The 14,980-nt window shown below is 45.0% G+C and overlaps 1 protein-coding gene and 1 non-coding gene across 4 annotated transcripts in view; one reads left to right on the forward strand and one right to left on the reverse strand.

Moving 5' to 3' along the window:
* GRIP2 (glutamate receptor interacting protein 2) overlaps positions 1–14,980 on the reverse strand; it is a 216,375-nt gene that overhangs the window by 55,719 nt on the left and 145,676 nt on the right. The window contains exon 1 of one of the 3 annotated variants that reach the window (XM_025154655.3): positions 11,031–11,805. The exons of the other annotated variants lie outside the window; for them this stretch is intronic. Coding sequence (XP_025010423.1) covers positions 11,031–11,070 — 40 coding nt within the window. The 5' untranslated portion in view covers positions 11,071–11,805. Of the gene's footprint in view, positions 1–11,030; positions 11,806–14,980 lie in introns of those variants that run through there. 3 annotated transcript variants of the gene reach the window in all.
* MIR6684 (microRNA 6684) lies at positions 12,162–12,271 on the forward strand. Its single transcript, NR_105554.2, has one exon. It is a non-coding gene; the product is annotated as a microRNA 6684 (primary transcript).

Consider the following 14,980-nt stretch of genomic DNA (forward strand, 5'->3'; position numbering starts at 1 on the left):
CATCAGCTTTTCAACCACTCCTTGAAGGACAGACTGCTTCTGTGTCTTCAGCACAAATACCATTTCCCATACAACACCAAAACATCTCCTTGATGCACCTCTTCCAAAACACCCCCCAAAAGCCCATACCCAAAAGGTCCTTTTCACTCTGAGCCCTTTCCACTTCGCTTTTCTTACACCCTCCCCCAGCAAGATTTGAATTTCCAGTGTTAAAGAATAAAAATAGAGGAAAGGAGGGAGGAACTTCCCTTCCTGCAGCCCCCTCTCACCCTCCCAGGCATTCTTATAGACAGCTTCATAGGTTTGTATTTATGAGTGAGATGGTGGCAGACAGACTGCACGCTTCCACACCTCATTGCAGGCCACATCTGCACATGCACACACACAATATATGCAGTAATTTTGTTCATGGGGGACAAGAATAGCGCAGAAACCAACTCAATGAGATTATTATTTCTCAACGGCTCTAGTGCTTGAAACGATGTTATTAAAGATACATTTTCCAGTCAATTTTGCAATTTCTTTTGTTAAGCAGCACAGACTGTGCTGGGAAGGGTCCAGCAATGAACTAGGAAGATGAAATATTGCTGATATACAGATTGTGTTATCTAAAGAAACTACCTTTCAAAAGTAAAGATCAAAGAAGAATGAGATACATTTGCAGACTGATCTCTCATGAAAATTATCCAAGTGAGCCATTGTAATATGGTGAGAAACGACCAATAATGTCTAAAGCCATTCCCAAGGAAGAATGCCTCCTGGATACAGCAGGGTTTATTAATCTAGGCAGCAGGCAGCAGTAAATCCTAGCTGACAAGGGAACACAGTTCTCCCTATTAACTCCAACCAAGCTTCCAAACTTCTCTTCAATATGGAGCTGGATAAGAACCTGCTGAATCCAGCCTGCTGAATCCAAACCCTGGGGACTTCCTTTCTTTCAAGCAAAAAATGCCGTGCTAAGTGACTGTGGAGTGAAATCAAATAAAAAAGACAGCTCTATTGTGGCTTTTTAAGCAGATGAAATTAAATACTGTCAGTTTATTAGACCACAGCACTCAAATAATTGGTGCCACTTAAGCCTAGCGGCCACTATTACCTGCTTGTTTAAAAGCCTGAGTTAGTCCAAAAGAGATCGTTTTAGTGACAAAACATCACAGCAAGGTTTGTCAGCGGTACACTCAGCAGGTAGGTTTTTTACTTTCAATACCTCAAGGATTAAAGCAAAAAAAAAAAAAAAAAAACACCCATGTCCATAATACAAAATGTTTTGCTTTGTTTCTGAGCAATAAAAATCTCTTTGGGAACAAAACCAACCAACCCGAACACCTGGTTAGCCCTCTTGAAACAGATCATTTCTGCAGTGATGATGACAATAAATTCTTTGACCTATTTTGCTTTTACAAACTCCAGTTTGGTCCCTATGGTCTTTGTAACAAAAGTGGTACCTGTTGGCTTCCACCCTCCAAGGATGCATCAGAAACTCAAGGCAGCACTGCACTGAAGAGGAGAAGGCAATCTGATTTATGGAATCATGGAATCATTAAGGTTGGAAAGACCTCTAAGATCATCAGGTCCAACAGTTCACCTACCACCAATACTGCCCACTATCAATGTCCCCAAGTACTACATCTACCCTTTTCTTGAAGGCTTCCAGGGACAATGACTCCACCACCTCCCTGGGCAGCCTGTGCCAGCACCTCATCACTATTGCTAAGGAGAAATTCTTCATAATATCCAACCTGAGCACATAAATCTTTAATGGAAAGATAGGAAATTCAAAAACTGGGAAGGAAAGCTGCAGAGATTCAGCCTAGGTGTGGGAACGTGTGCCCTCCCCTTCTATCCCAAGAGAAGAATTAACCTCCTGGACATTGTGTCACTGTGTTTCTTATCGTGACAAATGGAAATCTTTCTAAAAATCATTTGGCACCATTGACAGGGGATTTGGAGCATGATTCACAGTAATTGGACTAAGATCTTTGACCTGCATTATGCAGGGGGTGATACTGGATTCAGTGCAGTAATACCTAATAAAAGCATGAGCAAGGGATCTGGGGGTGAACTGAAAAAAACAGATACAGGCAAAAGCTAAAGGATGCCATCAACATTGGCATGAAAAAGTCAGGTAAACCAAGAGAAGCAGATACCAAAGCTGTCCATGACCTCTTTTGCTACTGCACTGATCTTAGAATCACAGCAAGGCTATGGTTCCAAAGGGAGCAATGAACAATCACAGAATTCACAGCCTGGTGAATCAGGTAAGCCTGGCTCATTGTAGCCTACAGCTGGGCACGAGCTCTTGCTTTTAAGCAGGGGTGGCTTACATCTTAGAATCATAGAATCATTTGAGTTGGGAGGGACCCTTAAAGGCCAATCCAGTCCAACTCCCTGCAGTGAACAGGGATACCCACAGCTCCATCACCTTGGGTCAGTGCATCAAAATATCTCACAGCCGGGTTTGCCCTCTACATTGCAACAGGACAACACTGCCAGGTCGCAATGGTTGGGTTCCTCTTTCAGGAGGACTGACTGCCTCTTAGGAGAAGATGCACAGTGCAGTAGGTTGAAAATCAGGTGCTTTATCCTGGATTTGTACTGCATCCTAAAGCAAAGTGTTTAAAAACCAGTGGGAGTCAAAAAATAAGGAAGAAGTACCAGACAGCATTTACTGTTCTTAAAGAAAGATTTCCGGCACCCCATTTAGACTCATTTCCAGCTTATCCATGAAGCTCTGCTAAACCTTACTAAGACTTAATTCCCACAAATGTGATTCTCCCCTCCATGTTTAGCTAAGTAGCAGAGCTACAAAAAAAGTAAATACCAAGTCGTGGGAGTTGGATTATTCATTCATGTGGTAAAAGCCATTATATATGAATATATACAGATGTACCCACTTCAGGACTGATCTAAACATATGTAGATTTTAGACTCTGACACACAAACCATCCATTATGCAATGGCCCATGTACACGTCTGGGCTGCTTTTATCCTCGGCTGTGTCAGGAGGATTCACAGTGAGAGATGGAAGCAGCTTACAGTTAAAAGACTAAAGAAAGTTTAAGCAAGAGGCTTGCTTAAAGTGAAAGGAGGGAAGGAGAAAGAGAGAAATTAAAGAGCCGTGCAATATCAGATTTAGCAGGACAAGATGACAGAATAAGAATGTTTCAAAGCCCAAAGGTATTTGATGTTGGAAATGGTGTGGTCTGACCCCATCAAACCAGCTGTTAAAAATTTATCTGAACTGCCCACTAAATCTGGCTTCTAGCAAGCCCTGCTCCCTTTTTGCTCCTCTTCTTGCTCCCCAGAAATCATCACAGCATCCCCATAATGGAAGACATCATCTGAAGCAAAAGCTAGTTAAGACAGCGCTCCAGCAGTTACTAACGCACTCTGTTTTGTGCAGCTACCTCCATGCAAACAGTTGTCTGGTTTGCTGTTGCTTCACACTGTATAGGAAGCAGAAGTCACTGGGAGAACACAGTCTCAGCTACGACCAGCAAAGAAATTCCCAAAAGGCATGGGAAATCCCGGTACAAATCAGAACACATTGCAGCAAGCAGGGCTCTGCCATCCTCCAAAACGCTCACAGGGATTCCTACAGCTTACAGAGGGTAGGAAGTGGCAACGAGCTCAGGAAAAATTCAAGTGTAACTAAAAACCACACAGTATTGAGGATAGAGGAGACTCACGTCAGGAACACAGACCATTAAGTGTAATGCTTCGCATTATGCTTCCCAAATACGCACTTAATTCTGATTCAACAAGGCACTTCTGCTAATAAAAATTAAAACCAGCAGGTTCTGTCGAGCGTGTAATGGATGCGTGGAAGAGCAGTGTGTGCAGGTATTTCTAAAATTAACCAGGAATACAAACCCTGACTGCTCCCCAAACCCCAGGGAGCTGGGGGCATGCTGCATCAATCGCTGCCCACTACTGGATGGGCGCTGCACCGTATCAGCACGGCTCCTCCTCTATACTGGTGTAAAACGGGTGCAAGAAAGCAGAGCAGAGGCACAGGGGGAAAAGAGAAAAAAAAATCAGCTCCGTGAATGCTGGATACAGAAGATCCATTTAATGATTAAACAGACACGATTGTTTGCTTATAAAATGCAGCGGCACATAAATCTGCTAGGAGCTAATTGCCTATTATATAGCTCATGGTACTGCTCGAGTTGGCTGCTGAATGATAAAGGGACGTTTAGAAAGAGGAGGAAGCACTTTGTTCCCAGGCTCTGCGAGGGGAGCGCTCATCCCCCAACAACAGCAGAGTCCAGAGCTCACCTGAGTGCAAGGTATGGGACTGAGACACAGGGAGCATTGAGTGACATGGGAAATGCATTACATTATAAAAATAAAAATCTAATGAAATATGGACATTCCTCCTATGCCAAGAGGTTAATCCTACCCAAACGGCACTGCATTCCACAAAGAAATTATCCCCTATAAATCACTGGGGCAGGAGCAGGCCACATCCCTCAGATTTCAGGCTGTGCCTTCTGCTGCAGTCATTATGCTGTATTGCTTTTTGGGTGGTAGTGGGACCAGAAGGGACCTCCACTGGCACCAGAGGCATAGCAGAGCTATACTGCTGAGACAGCTCCTCAGGAGCTACAGCACATTGTTCATGAATCAGAGGTTTGACCCAGACATCCAACACTTGTATGGTCACACACGTGGTTGCTCAAAGACAGAGAAGCAGGGCCACAAGCTAGCTCAGTGATCTGGCTGGGAAAAGCAGCTGATGGAGTTGCACCATTACAGCGCTGCTATGGCAGAAGATCCCTAGGGCAGGTGGGCCCTGCTGGAGCTGGCTGCTCACATGGCATCCGGAGGGCACTGCAGAAGGAGCAGAACCTGGCAGGAAGTTACTCAAAAAAACTGAGCACACTGGCTGCCTTACAGGCTGAGGATGACAGTGCACAGTCCCCAAAACAGCAGCAGACATGGGACCGGAGAACGATTCCCATCCTTTGTAAGGAGAAGGATGCAATGAAGCTGGTCCACCAAATCCCATACACCAGGGCAGCAAGGAGCCAGATCTTACTCTTAATGGCACAAGTTGCTGCCTCTCAGCGTATTTTTATTTGTTTTTGCAACTGCTCCAAAAGCCCTTCTCACCTTAATACCTAACTTACTCTCGCCAACATCACCAGCTCTCAGCTTATAGCTCCATTAGGATATACCAAGTGAGCACTCGTTACACCCTGAGATCAGAAGCTAAAGAACTGCTGGGGTGAAAACCACAGCTCCTCCCATCTTTCCAACATCATTTCATGAACTTGCACAACAGGAAACAGAGCAATTGAGGCACAATTAAGTGGGATCATCTCTTCATAGGTTGGCTATGCTAAATAACTTTAAAGGCCATTTTGGGACTGCTATGATGAGCAGTCTAACACTGATTTTATATATATACACACATATTCCCCATTCTTTTATGGTTTCCAGGTGTTGGGACCAATTTACTTCCCAACAATTTCTGGGCCTTTTTTTCACCTCCTCCCCACAAAAACCTGCAGCTGCCAACTATGTTGGCATCTACAGCAGCGAGGAAACGAATTTCCCTGTGAAGCAAATTCTTCCAGGATGAATTGAATGAAGGCAGAGCTCATAATTGCACATTACTGAAAACATTTCTGATTTTAAAAAAAAAAAAAAAAAAGGAGATATTTTTATCCACATCTCCAGTTGAAAATTGCTGGGAAAGATGCTTTTGAAAAGCCATCATCTCCAAGCATGTAATTATCAGATCCTTGAACAAAAAACACACGGCCAAAGAACATCAAAAAATACTTTCATTGAAATAAAAAACTGGGGTACAGCAATTGTTTGGAATGGAAGCAGAACTGCTGGGAATGGAAATTCACATAACACCCTGTCTGATTTTACGTGTCTCTGAAGTTACCAGACTGATTTGAAAATCCAGAGATTAATAAACTTGGCAGCCGAGAACATCAAGCTTGGTTAGTAATTTTTCTTGTTATGAACAGAATAATAATATTAATAATAATAATAAAAAAATCCGAAGCAGACTGGCAGTCAGGCTGTCACAGAACCAGAATTTCCCAACTCCCACGTAAGCATGCTTGTCTTGAAACAGTATTCTGCCACCTCGAACAGACAGCCATACAATGACCTGGGGGTCCTATCCTATCAAGGCTTACGACCATGCACACCCTGATGGGATTACTCACATGCTGAAAATTATGCAGTAGCTGAACTGACAGCTGAAAAGAGCCTTAAATGTTCTTATGCCTGGTAGCACTCAATTGTCAATTGATGAACACGGCTAAGCATTTATTTTAGCTCTACTTTCTCTCCTTCAGTGCTCCAACAACACCTCTTCTTGATTATTATTACTTCTTTCCCATTGTTTGCAACACCTACCCATGCATAAACATAAAAATACAGGCACCTTCCCTCCAAGTTGCCCAACACCTTTTTCTGACCTTCCAAGCAAAATTTCATATTATCTATTTAAGGATGGAAATCATACCATAAGCAATAGACATAGGCATCTGCATGCCAGTATCAATTTTAACGCTCATTTTCAAAATAAATCAGCAACACAGAATCACAAGAGTTGGTCAAGACTGCTAAGATCACCAAGTCCAACCCCAACCCACCCCCACTGTGCCCATAACCACGTCCCTCAGTGCCTCATCTCCACAGTTCTTGAACACCTCCGGGGTCAGTGACTCCACCATCCCCTTTGGCATCAGTGTCCGTGCCCAACCACTCTCTTTGAGAGGAATATCTTCCTGACGTCCAACCTGAATCTTCTCTAGTGCAACGTAAGGCCATCAGCTCTTGTCCTATCAGTGTTACCCAAGAGAAGAGGCCGACTCAAAATCAAATCCTATGTGCCTCAACATACAAAAACTCTTTGGCAGTGTGGCTACCCTTGGCTTATGCGGATTAACAAAGTAGAACAAACATTATGAAGAGTAATGAACCTGGACAAAAAGCCAGAAGCCGGGTGTAACACAGCACACTAAGTCAGTCTCCTACCATGGTCACTTGTGGCCTGAAAGTACCTATTCCAGCTGCAATGAGATTTGCTTCAGCCAGTTGGCAGAGAGGTACATATGAACTCCAATAGTCAGTGCTGGAGAGAAAGCCTAACAAGCATGTGCTCAAGTGACACTATGGACCAATGTCTCACACAGTCAAAAAAAACTTCAGAGACCTGGACACCAAAGTCCTAATGCCATCAGCAGGTATTCTTCAGATCTCATGGAGGATGGGTAGGGTATCACGGGACAGCAAAGGAGCAAGATGTAGTGTTCAACTTGGGAAAACATAACATAAAATAGAAACAATATCAGAGGGGGAGCAGGAGAATGACTAATTTATCACCTCATCTTCAGTTCCCAGAGTGGACCATCTATGTTGAGGTACTGAAAGAAAAGAAGGAGGACTAACCACAATCCTGCACCTACCACAAATAAGCCAACAGTAAGCCCACTCAACTTCCTTCTATAGCAGAGGATCATTTCTGGGTAGGCAGAAAATGCAAGTTCTTATATCTCAATTTTAGAAATGCTTCTGACACGGTTTCACATGCTATTTTTACAAGCATGTTTGGGAAGTAGGATACAGATGATTATAAAGTGTACACAAAATTGATTGGAAAACCACACACTGAGAAAATTCATCACTTACTCACAATCAGAAGGGACGGATGTATTAAATGAAGTTCTGTAGGGCCAATCCCAGTCTGGAAAGGCTCCAGGTTTTCACAAAATGACCTGGACGACTGCAGAGAGATTGCTTTTATTAAGTTTGCTGATGGGCACCAGTTATGAAGGATTGAAAGTAGGCTGGAAAACTGATTTTTGAATAAGTTGGATATTACAAAGAATTTCTTCTCAGGAAGAGCAGCCGAGAGCTGGCACAGCTGCCCACGGAGTGGTGGAGTCACCGTCACTGGAAGTGTCCAAGAACCACAGAGATGTGGCACTGAGGAACATGGTTCAGTGGGCAGTATTGGTGGTAGATGGACAGTTGGACTTGATGATCTTAGAGGTCCTTCCAATCTTAATGATTCTATAAATGAGGTGCTATGAAACTGGAATGATCCAGAAAACAAATACACAGAAGTGCCTTCAAGTTAACAAAACTGGGCAGGAATAATCAAATTAACGAATTCGGGATGGAGAAAAACAGATCTAAGTGACAGTTTTGCAGATAGACTCTTCAGATACTGTGGATCACCAATGAAACAATTCCACAAACACCCCAGTGGTACCTAGAAAGAAGGGTATAGCCTGGGAAGTCTGTAAATCCTTCCTTTCGACCCGTCTTACAAAGAGCCTCACCTTGAATGCAGGGCCTACATTTGGGTACTACAGCTCAAGAAAGGCAGAGAACAGACCAGGCAAACTCAGACTTCTCTAACTCCCCCCATCCATTTTGGCTCAAGGAAATTAAAATCACTGTGATTCAGCTCCAGACCCCAGGAGCTGTCTTGGTATCTGCACCCCAGCTTCTTTTCCTCTTAATCTTTCCCTTTGCTGCCACTGAGGCAAAGCTGACAAGTGACATAAGCAGGTTGATGAGTAGGAGTTATATTAAATAGTGCTATTGTGATAAATTCTTTCATAAGAAAGATAAAAATCTTTCTTCGTAGAAGATTTATCTGCAAAGATTTCCTCCTGTTTTATTCTAACTCTGCACTTCAGTTCACTGTCCTTTCAGACCGTCTCTATTTATCCCCATGCCTGTTTGGAAGTTGTGATGATCTGGGGCCATTACAAAGAAAGCACAGCACAGAACAGGAAAAACCCAGCAGGCAGGAGGAGGCAGAGATCTATTAGATCTCTTTCCTCGGTCATTCTCACCCTGCAAATAAGGGATGCAGCCTGCAGCTCAGGAAGAAAGCACAGGAAATTTGCACTGCTCTTCTTCAATATCACTTATGCTAAAAGCACATCTTCTGAAGGCAAAACAAACAAAAAACACAGAAGAGAAAAGCACAGAAGGACATATTGATCTACTGTATTTCTTCTTTGCCACTTATATATGGGAACCTCAACTGGTCACTTGCAGCAGCAAGGAGATTGAGCTGGCTCCGCTGCTCTGCCCACTCCTGCAGTGATCCTGCAGTAAGGACAAACTGAATGCAAAGTTTACTAGAACAATATGTAGAGCTTCTGCCCAGACTTCAGAAAGGCCATAAGGCATTTCAGGGAAGTCCTGCAATTGCAAGAAGGATTTGACTGCTATGTCTTTTTTGGAAACACACTATAAAACATTGAGAAAGCAGCTGAGTAGCCAAGAGAGCTCAGTTAAGTCTCAGCAAAATCAAACCCAAAAATCAAACCCAGTACACTGTAATCAGTCCCCCTCCCTCAAAGCTTTTTTCTGTGCATGAGGAAAAGGAGTGATAGCAGATGCAAAACAGGACATTCCCTCTCTCCATCTTTGCCCTGTGCCAGGTGCAGAGGATAGCTCCATCTATGGGATGAGGACACCAGGACCTACAGGCAGCTGAATACTCCATTGGAAGTTTGGGGCTGAGACCAAAAGTATTTCTCATTCCTTCACTCAATTTGCAGCAACACAGCAACCATGGAGACTTGCATGAATGTAGGACCGGATGCCTCTGGTGGCATGGAACTGGACAAATGATTCTCCTCCATGGCTGGGATCCCTCTGGCACAGCCAGTGCCAGCCACTCCTCAGCTGGGGCCCACTTTATGGCTCAGCCCCAAGAGCAATGGAACTCCTGCCAAGCTGGTTTTTTGATCTTTCCATGGAACGGCTGCATTCCTGCCCTGCTAAATCACGTGTCTGGGCTTCTTCTGCCTACTGGGACTCATCGCCATGGCTTGGACAGCTTTGAAACAAGCCCCAGCCCCCTGACTACTCATAGCTGTGCTGCTACAGCAAGTGCTTATCACATCTAGTCAACATCCATAGGATTAAGCAACACAACCAGGATGAGCTGCTCTGAAACTGGTTTATTTCACCTCTTAGATTTAGGGGGGGAAACCAATTTTCTAGAGTTAGATTCATGTTTTAAGGCATTGCATATCTGTACACCAAGGAGAGCACAAAGTCAGTCCTACCCTGCTTCAGGCAACATAAAATGCTCCCAACACTGTAAATTACTTCTGTACTTCCAACTCCAATGTCTTTGCTTTCAGAAGGGGAACACTTGCAGCAGAGCAGAAGAACAAGCTCCATGCAGTATATTTAGCTGCAACAAACAGAGCTACAGCATGCAACAAAGTACCTGAACATCGCACCCAGCTGGAAATAACAGAGCCTATCCATGCTGGAGAGCCTGGGGGCAGGATCTGGAGCTTGTGCCCTTTGCAGAGGTGCCCTTCTACACTGACCTACCCACTCTTGAGCAGAGGTTAAAAGGCTATGTTAAATTCCACAGAAAAGGCAAATAGCCCACCCCAGGCTCCCAAAACAGGGGTCAGCATCTCACTGAAATGGCAAATTTCTAGCTTAAGTCAAAATGTTTGTTAGAAAACGTTAGCAGTGGATTACACTGGAGGTGGGGGGGAAGGGGGAGGAGTGGCAGCAATCCCACCATGTTCAGCAGTCCCTTACCTCCCATTTCCCTACACCAGCCCTCTTTCTACCACTGCTAAAAAATGCTCAGCCCATTCACACACTCATCTTAAAAAAGAGAAGAGCTATCTTTAGGCTTCACTAAAATAGAAGAGTTGTAAAGGCTCCGCAGTATTTGGAGTCTGGGTCTGCTGATCCTCCAGCCCAAGGCGGTGAAGGCAGGAAGCAGCCTGAAGGGAGCTCGCAGTGGTCACAGGGAGAAATTCTTTCCAGAGAAGCAGAGACACATTTTCAAAATCAAAGCAATTAAGTCACAGCTTGGATGCAAAGGTTTGCATTTGTAAACCTCCCCCTCTACTTGGAAACTGTTAGTAGTATTTAAGGTAGTTAAAGGAAATCAGAGTAAGTAAAAGCAAACCATTGGAGAAAGGAAAAAATATATATGTATACACACACACGTATATACACACATACACACACACGTATATAGGCTCACTCACCAAAGTCTGATTGCAAATCCTTTTTCAGTCCACAAAGCATGTCTGCTCTTAGCTATCAAACCATTCAACTAATGGCAGCAGGCACTCCTTGCTCTCGCCCTGACTTCCCTGGGATCACTTTTCGCTGCCACCCGCAGCCGAGCGGGGCTGCACAACTCACACTGCTCCTCACTTCAGCGTAGGGACAAAAAAAAGAAGTCCTGGACTGCAAGCAGCCCAGTTTGCAAGCACTCTAAAAATGTTGCAATCCTTCAGAAAGAAATGTCTTTACATGGCTCCCCAGTTCTGTATAGAAATAGGAAAATGAAGGCTACGGTCCTAAAATCCCATGGTAGTTGGCTCGGATCGAGTGGCCATCAGGCATTGCAAAGCAAAAGTTAGGAGCGCAGTGATTAAAGGGAACAGCTGGTTGGAGGGGAGGCAGCCAGCCAGCCCTGGCTCCGGCAGATGCAGCGAATGCAGAGCGCTTCATTCCCGGCGGCGTTGCCCCTCGTGCTGTGCCGGCTGGGAGCAGGCAGCATCCCACGGAGAGCTGTCAGCCCACAGCGCGAGCCCTTCTGGGGCTTCCATGGGGATCCCAGGCAGGGGGAGAATTAAAAAACAAAAAACGTGGGGAAAGGGGGAGAAGAGGAAAGGCAGCAGCTGGTCCTGCAGAGGTACGCACAGAGCTGCGCGCAGAGCCAGCTGCAGAAGTTGGCTGGTGGCTGAGCCTCCAAGTTGCAGCAGCAGAGGAGGCTGCGGCTGCAGCGCTGCCTGACACACTTCCCTCTCCCCCACCCCCTCTTGGCAAGTGCTTGCAGAGCCTCCAGCACCTTTCAAGGCAATGTCAAGCTGCTGTCAAAGCATTACGCTGCCTCCCGAACACATGCCGGGTGCACATAAGGGAGCATGAAGCTGCAGTCTTATGGCCTGCCTGCAGCGCCTTCTGAAAACTCAGCTTAACCCTTTCTTAGGAAGGGCAGAGCAACCGTCACCACACGTGCAAGCCCTCTGCTGAGGTCTGGGCAAGCGGTGGGGCTTCGGGACAATGCTGGAACACGGGGACAGGGCAGGATGCTCCCTGCCTTACCCTCGAGCAGTTAGTCCTACACTAGGGGTGGACAGAGGGCACTGGACTGGAAATGGTTTCAACAGACCAGCATCTGCTCCCTTTGCTGCACTGAAGATGCAGTGAGGTGACCACCCTCAGATGCTCAGCAGGGCAGGCAGCAAAGCTGCAGCACAACACAGGTCCCCATCAGTCATGCTATGAGATACAGACTACATTTACATTCACCAGCCCACATCTCGCATCCAAAAAGCAGCTTATCCATAGGCACTGCATTCCCTCGGGAACTGACATCACCTACAGACGCAAGGTTGTATGCACAGATGGTGCAGGAGGAGCACAGCAGCACAAAGGCTGTTTCTTTAGGAGGGTCAGATGAGTTTGAGTCTACAACAGTGTTTGGTTGAACCTGGCCAAGAGCTTGGAAGTTCTGAAGGAAACTTGTGGGCAAGGCACAAGGTTAGGTCTCGTTTCCTTAAGTAAATGAAATCTCAGAAGGGCCTGAATACAGCTGGATGTGCCAGCAGGAAGCTCTGCAAACTGAGGACTCCATACTCAGAGTGGGAACTGGGTTTCAGCCTAATGCCAGAGGTTTTTGCTCGGATTGAAAGGCTCTAACATCTCTATTTTGGTTTAAACTCAGCTGTTTCACGTACAGATAACTTAAACAAAAGCAATAAAATTACTAAGTGAGGAAAAACCACTTCCAAAAGAGATATTTTGGTCCATAATTTGTTTTTAAGAAGTTGTTCAGTCTGACAATAGACTTAATTAGTAATTGAGTTGAAATTTGTAATTAGAAATCTTTTCACATGGCTATTAATGTTTTTCCTGCAAAGAAATCTCATCTTAAAGGGAAAAAAATCCTGTATTTGCACCATAAATGCAAGGAGAAGATGCTAATTCGAGAACAGCACATTGCTCTGGATGCATCAAGTGGACGTCTCCAATAGCGTGTTTTAAGTCAAAGCTCAAAGCAATCGTTTACACTCATGTCACCATAGAGACCTTCCCAGAATATCTGCTGCATCGAGAATCGCAGAACCATTAAGGTTGAAAAAGGTCTCCACGATCATCAAGGCCAACCCATTCACCTACCACCAATACTGCCCACTAATCCATGAACCAGTGGAAATGGCAGGAGAGGACAGATCTGCTACACAGCTGTAGCTGCTTTGAGTTGTGATGAGCACTGGGCAGAGCTGTCCCATCCCTCTGCTGCCATCAGAGAATGGAGAGGCATTTTGGAATTTCCAACCCAGAACTGTTTGTGGCATTTGCTGAACTGGCACAGCCTGCCAGGAGCCCAGAGAGGAGAGGATAAAGATGTTTACTCTGTGGTTGCTGGCCAAAACCCATAAACACAATGCTTGCTTCCTGTTTCAGGTGGCAGTATATTAAAACCAGCTGAAGTGAAAAGCTTGAGTCTCTCAAGAGGAAAGAAAAGGGCACACCACACACATTGAAAAAATTACGCATCCAGAAAAGACACATTGTGACATCAAAATATATAGGTGTCATAAAAGACCATGAGGCACCAACCTAAACCATCCGTTTTTCAACAGTCTGTACACTCTACCTCTTGGCATTAACATTATGCTTGTCTGCCCTGAACTAAAAGCGATCTAAAAATGCCCGTGTGATATCCACTCCTACTAAACAAGCCTCACCTAAGAATGAGTTATTGACCCAAACACTGTGCCCACTGGAAACAGGAGTAGATTTGGGGGATAGGGGGTGTTACAAAGACTTTTAACACCGGGGTAAAAAAATCCAGCAAACTCCATTCAGTTTTCTTGGCACATACTGCTCCCCAGGAGTAAAGAGGCATAGAGAATGCTTTCTGTGGTTTCTGTTCAGTGTAAAAACTGAGCTGAGAATGGGCTGAGGAAAGTTCACGTTGGAACAGCTTCCAAGTGATCCCTATTGGAAACATCCATGTGGGCTCGTGAGGGGAACCTGCAGTAAAGAGGCAGTACCAGCTCATACGCCATCAGTCCAGAGAAAAGGGTAATCTTTCTTTTCCAGAACAGGCTGACCTTTGAGCAAAATTCATCTGGTGCAAGGAAGCTACCCTTCTATATACATAAGTACTAGCACCTGCTTCATTGTTTCTTGAACCTAACAAATACTGTGCTGCTTTTGAACTTCTTATCCTTCCCCAGAGCAAACTTTCAAGTCCTCCCAGAACTTTGGTGGGAGTGGAGCTGGAAACCTCACATGGCCTAAATTGGTTGGGATGACGTTTACAGAATACACTTTTATGCAAAGAAAACAGAGAGCACAGCAGAAGGAAGATTACAAGCTGTTCAAAATGTCAGTGATTTAGTCCACTGCTTGATGGGTATTTGTTCGTGTGACTTCAACCATTACTTATTTAATCACCTCTAAAAGCACCTTCGTCAGAAGTCACAGGACTGTGCAACGCTACAAGATCCTGCAGCGGACCATTTAGCACTGAACATGCTCTGAGGCTGGGAGAACACACAGAGCATCTTACATCACTCCACATTAGGAAGTCTCAGGAGGCTCTCTGAAGACAGCTGAACAAACGTAATGAACAGTCAGCCGGAGAAAAACGAGGAGGAAAAACACCCAACCACACACACTTACAGTGCTCTGAGAAACGCCAAGGTTCCAACTGCACATAAAGATCACATTAATAGCAACAGAAATTGCTTTGGGTTAGGGGAGCTTCAGAAGAGACTGACGCAGATGCTCGCTATTTCTTTTAAATTCAGAGATTTTAAAATAGAGATTTTACATTGCCATCCCCTTCTCCCCACCTACTTCTTCAATTTACAAATGCACCCCTACACATCGTGGTCTGCCTTGGGCTGCAGTGCTCTCTGCCTGCCCATCTCCCCCTCAAGGCTGGTTTCTGGCACAGCAGACCTGGTGC

This window comes from Gallus gallus, chromosome 12 (genome assembly GCF_016699485.2).
Source record: "Gallus gallus isolate bGalGal1 chromosome 12, bGalGal1.mat.broiler.GRCg7b, whole genome shotgun sequence".
In the NCBI taxonomy this organism is placed as follows: Eukaryota; Metazoa; Chordata; class Aves; order Galliformes; family Phasianidae; genus Gallus; species Gallus gallus.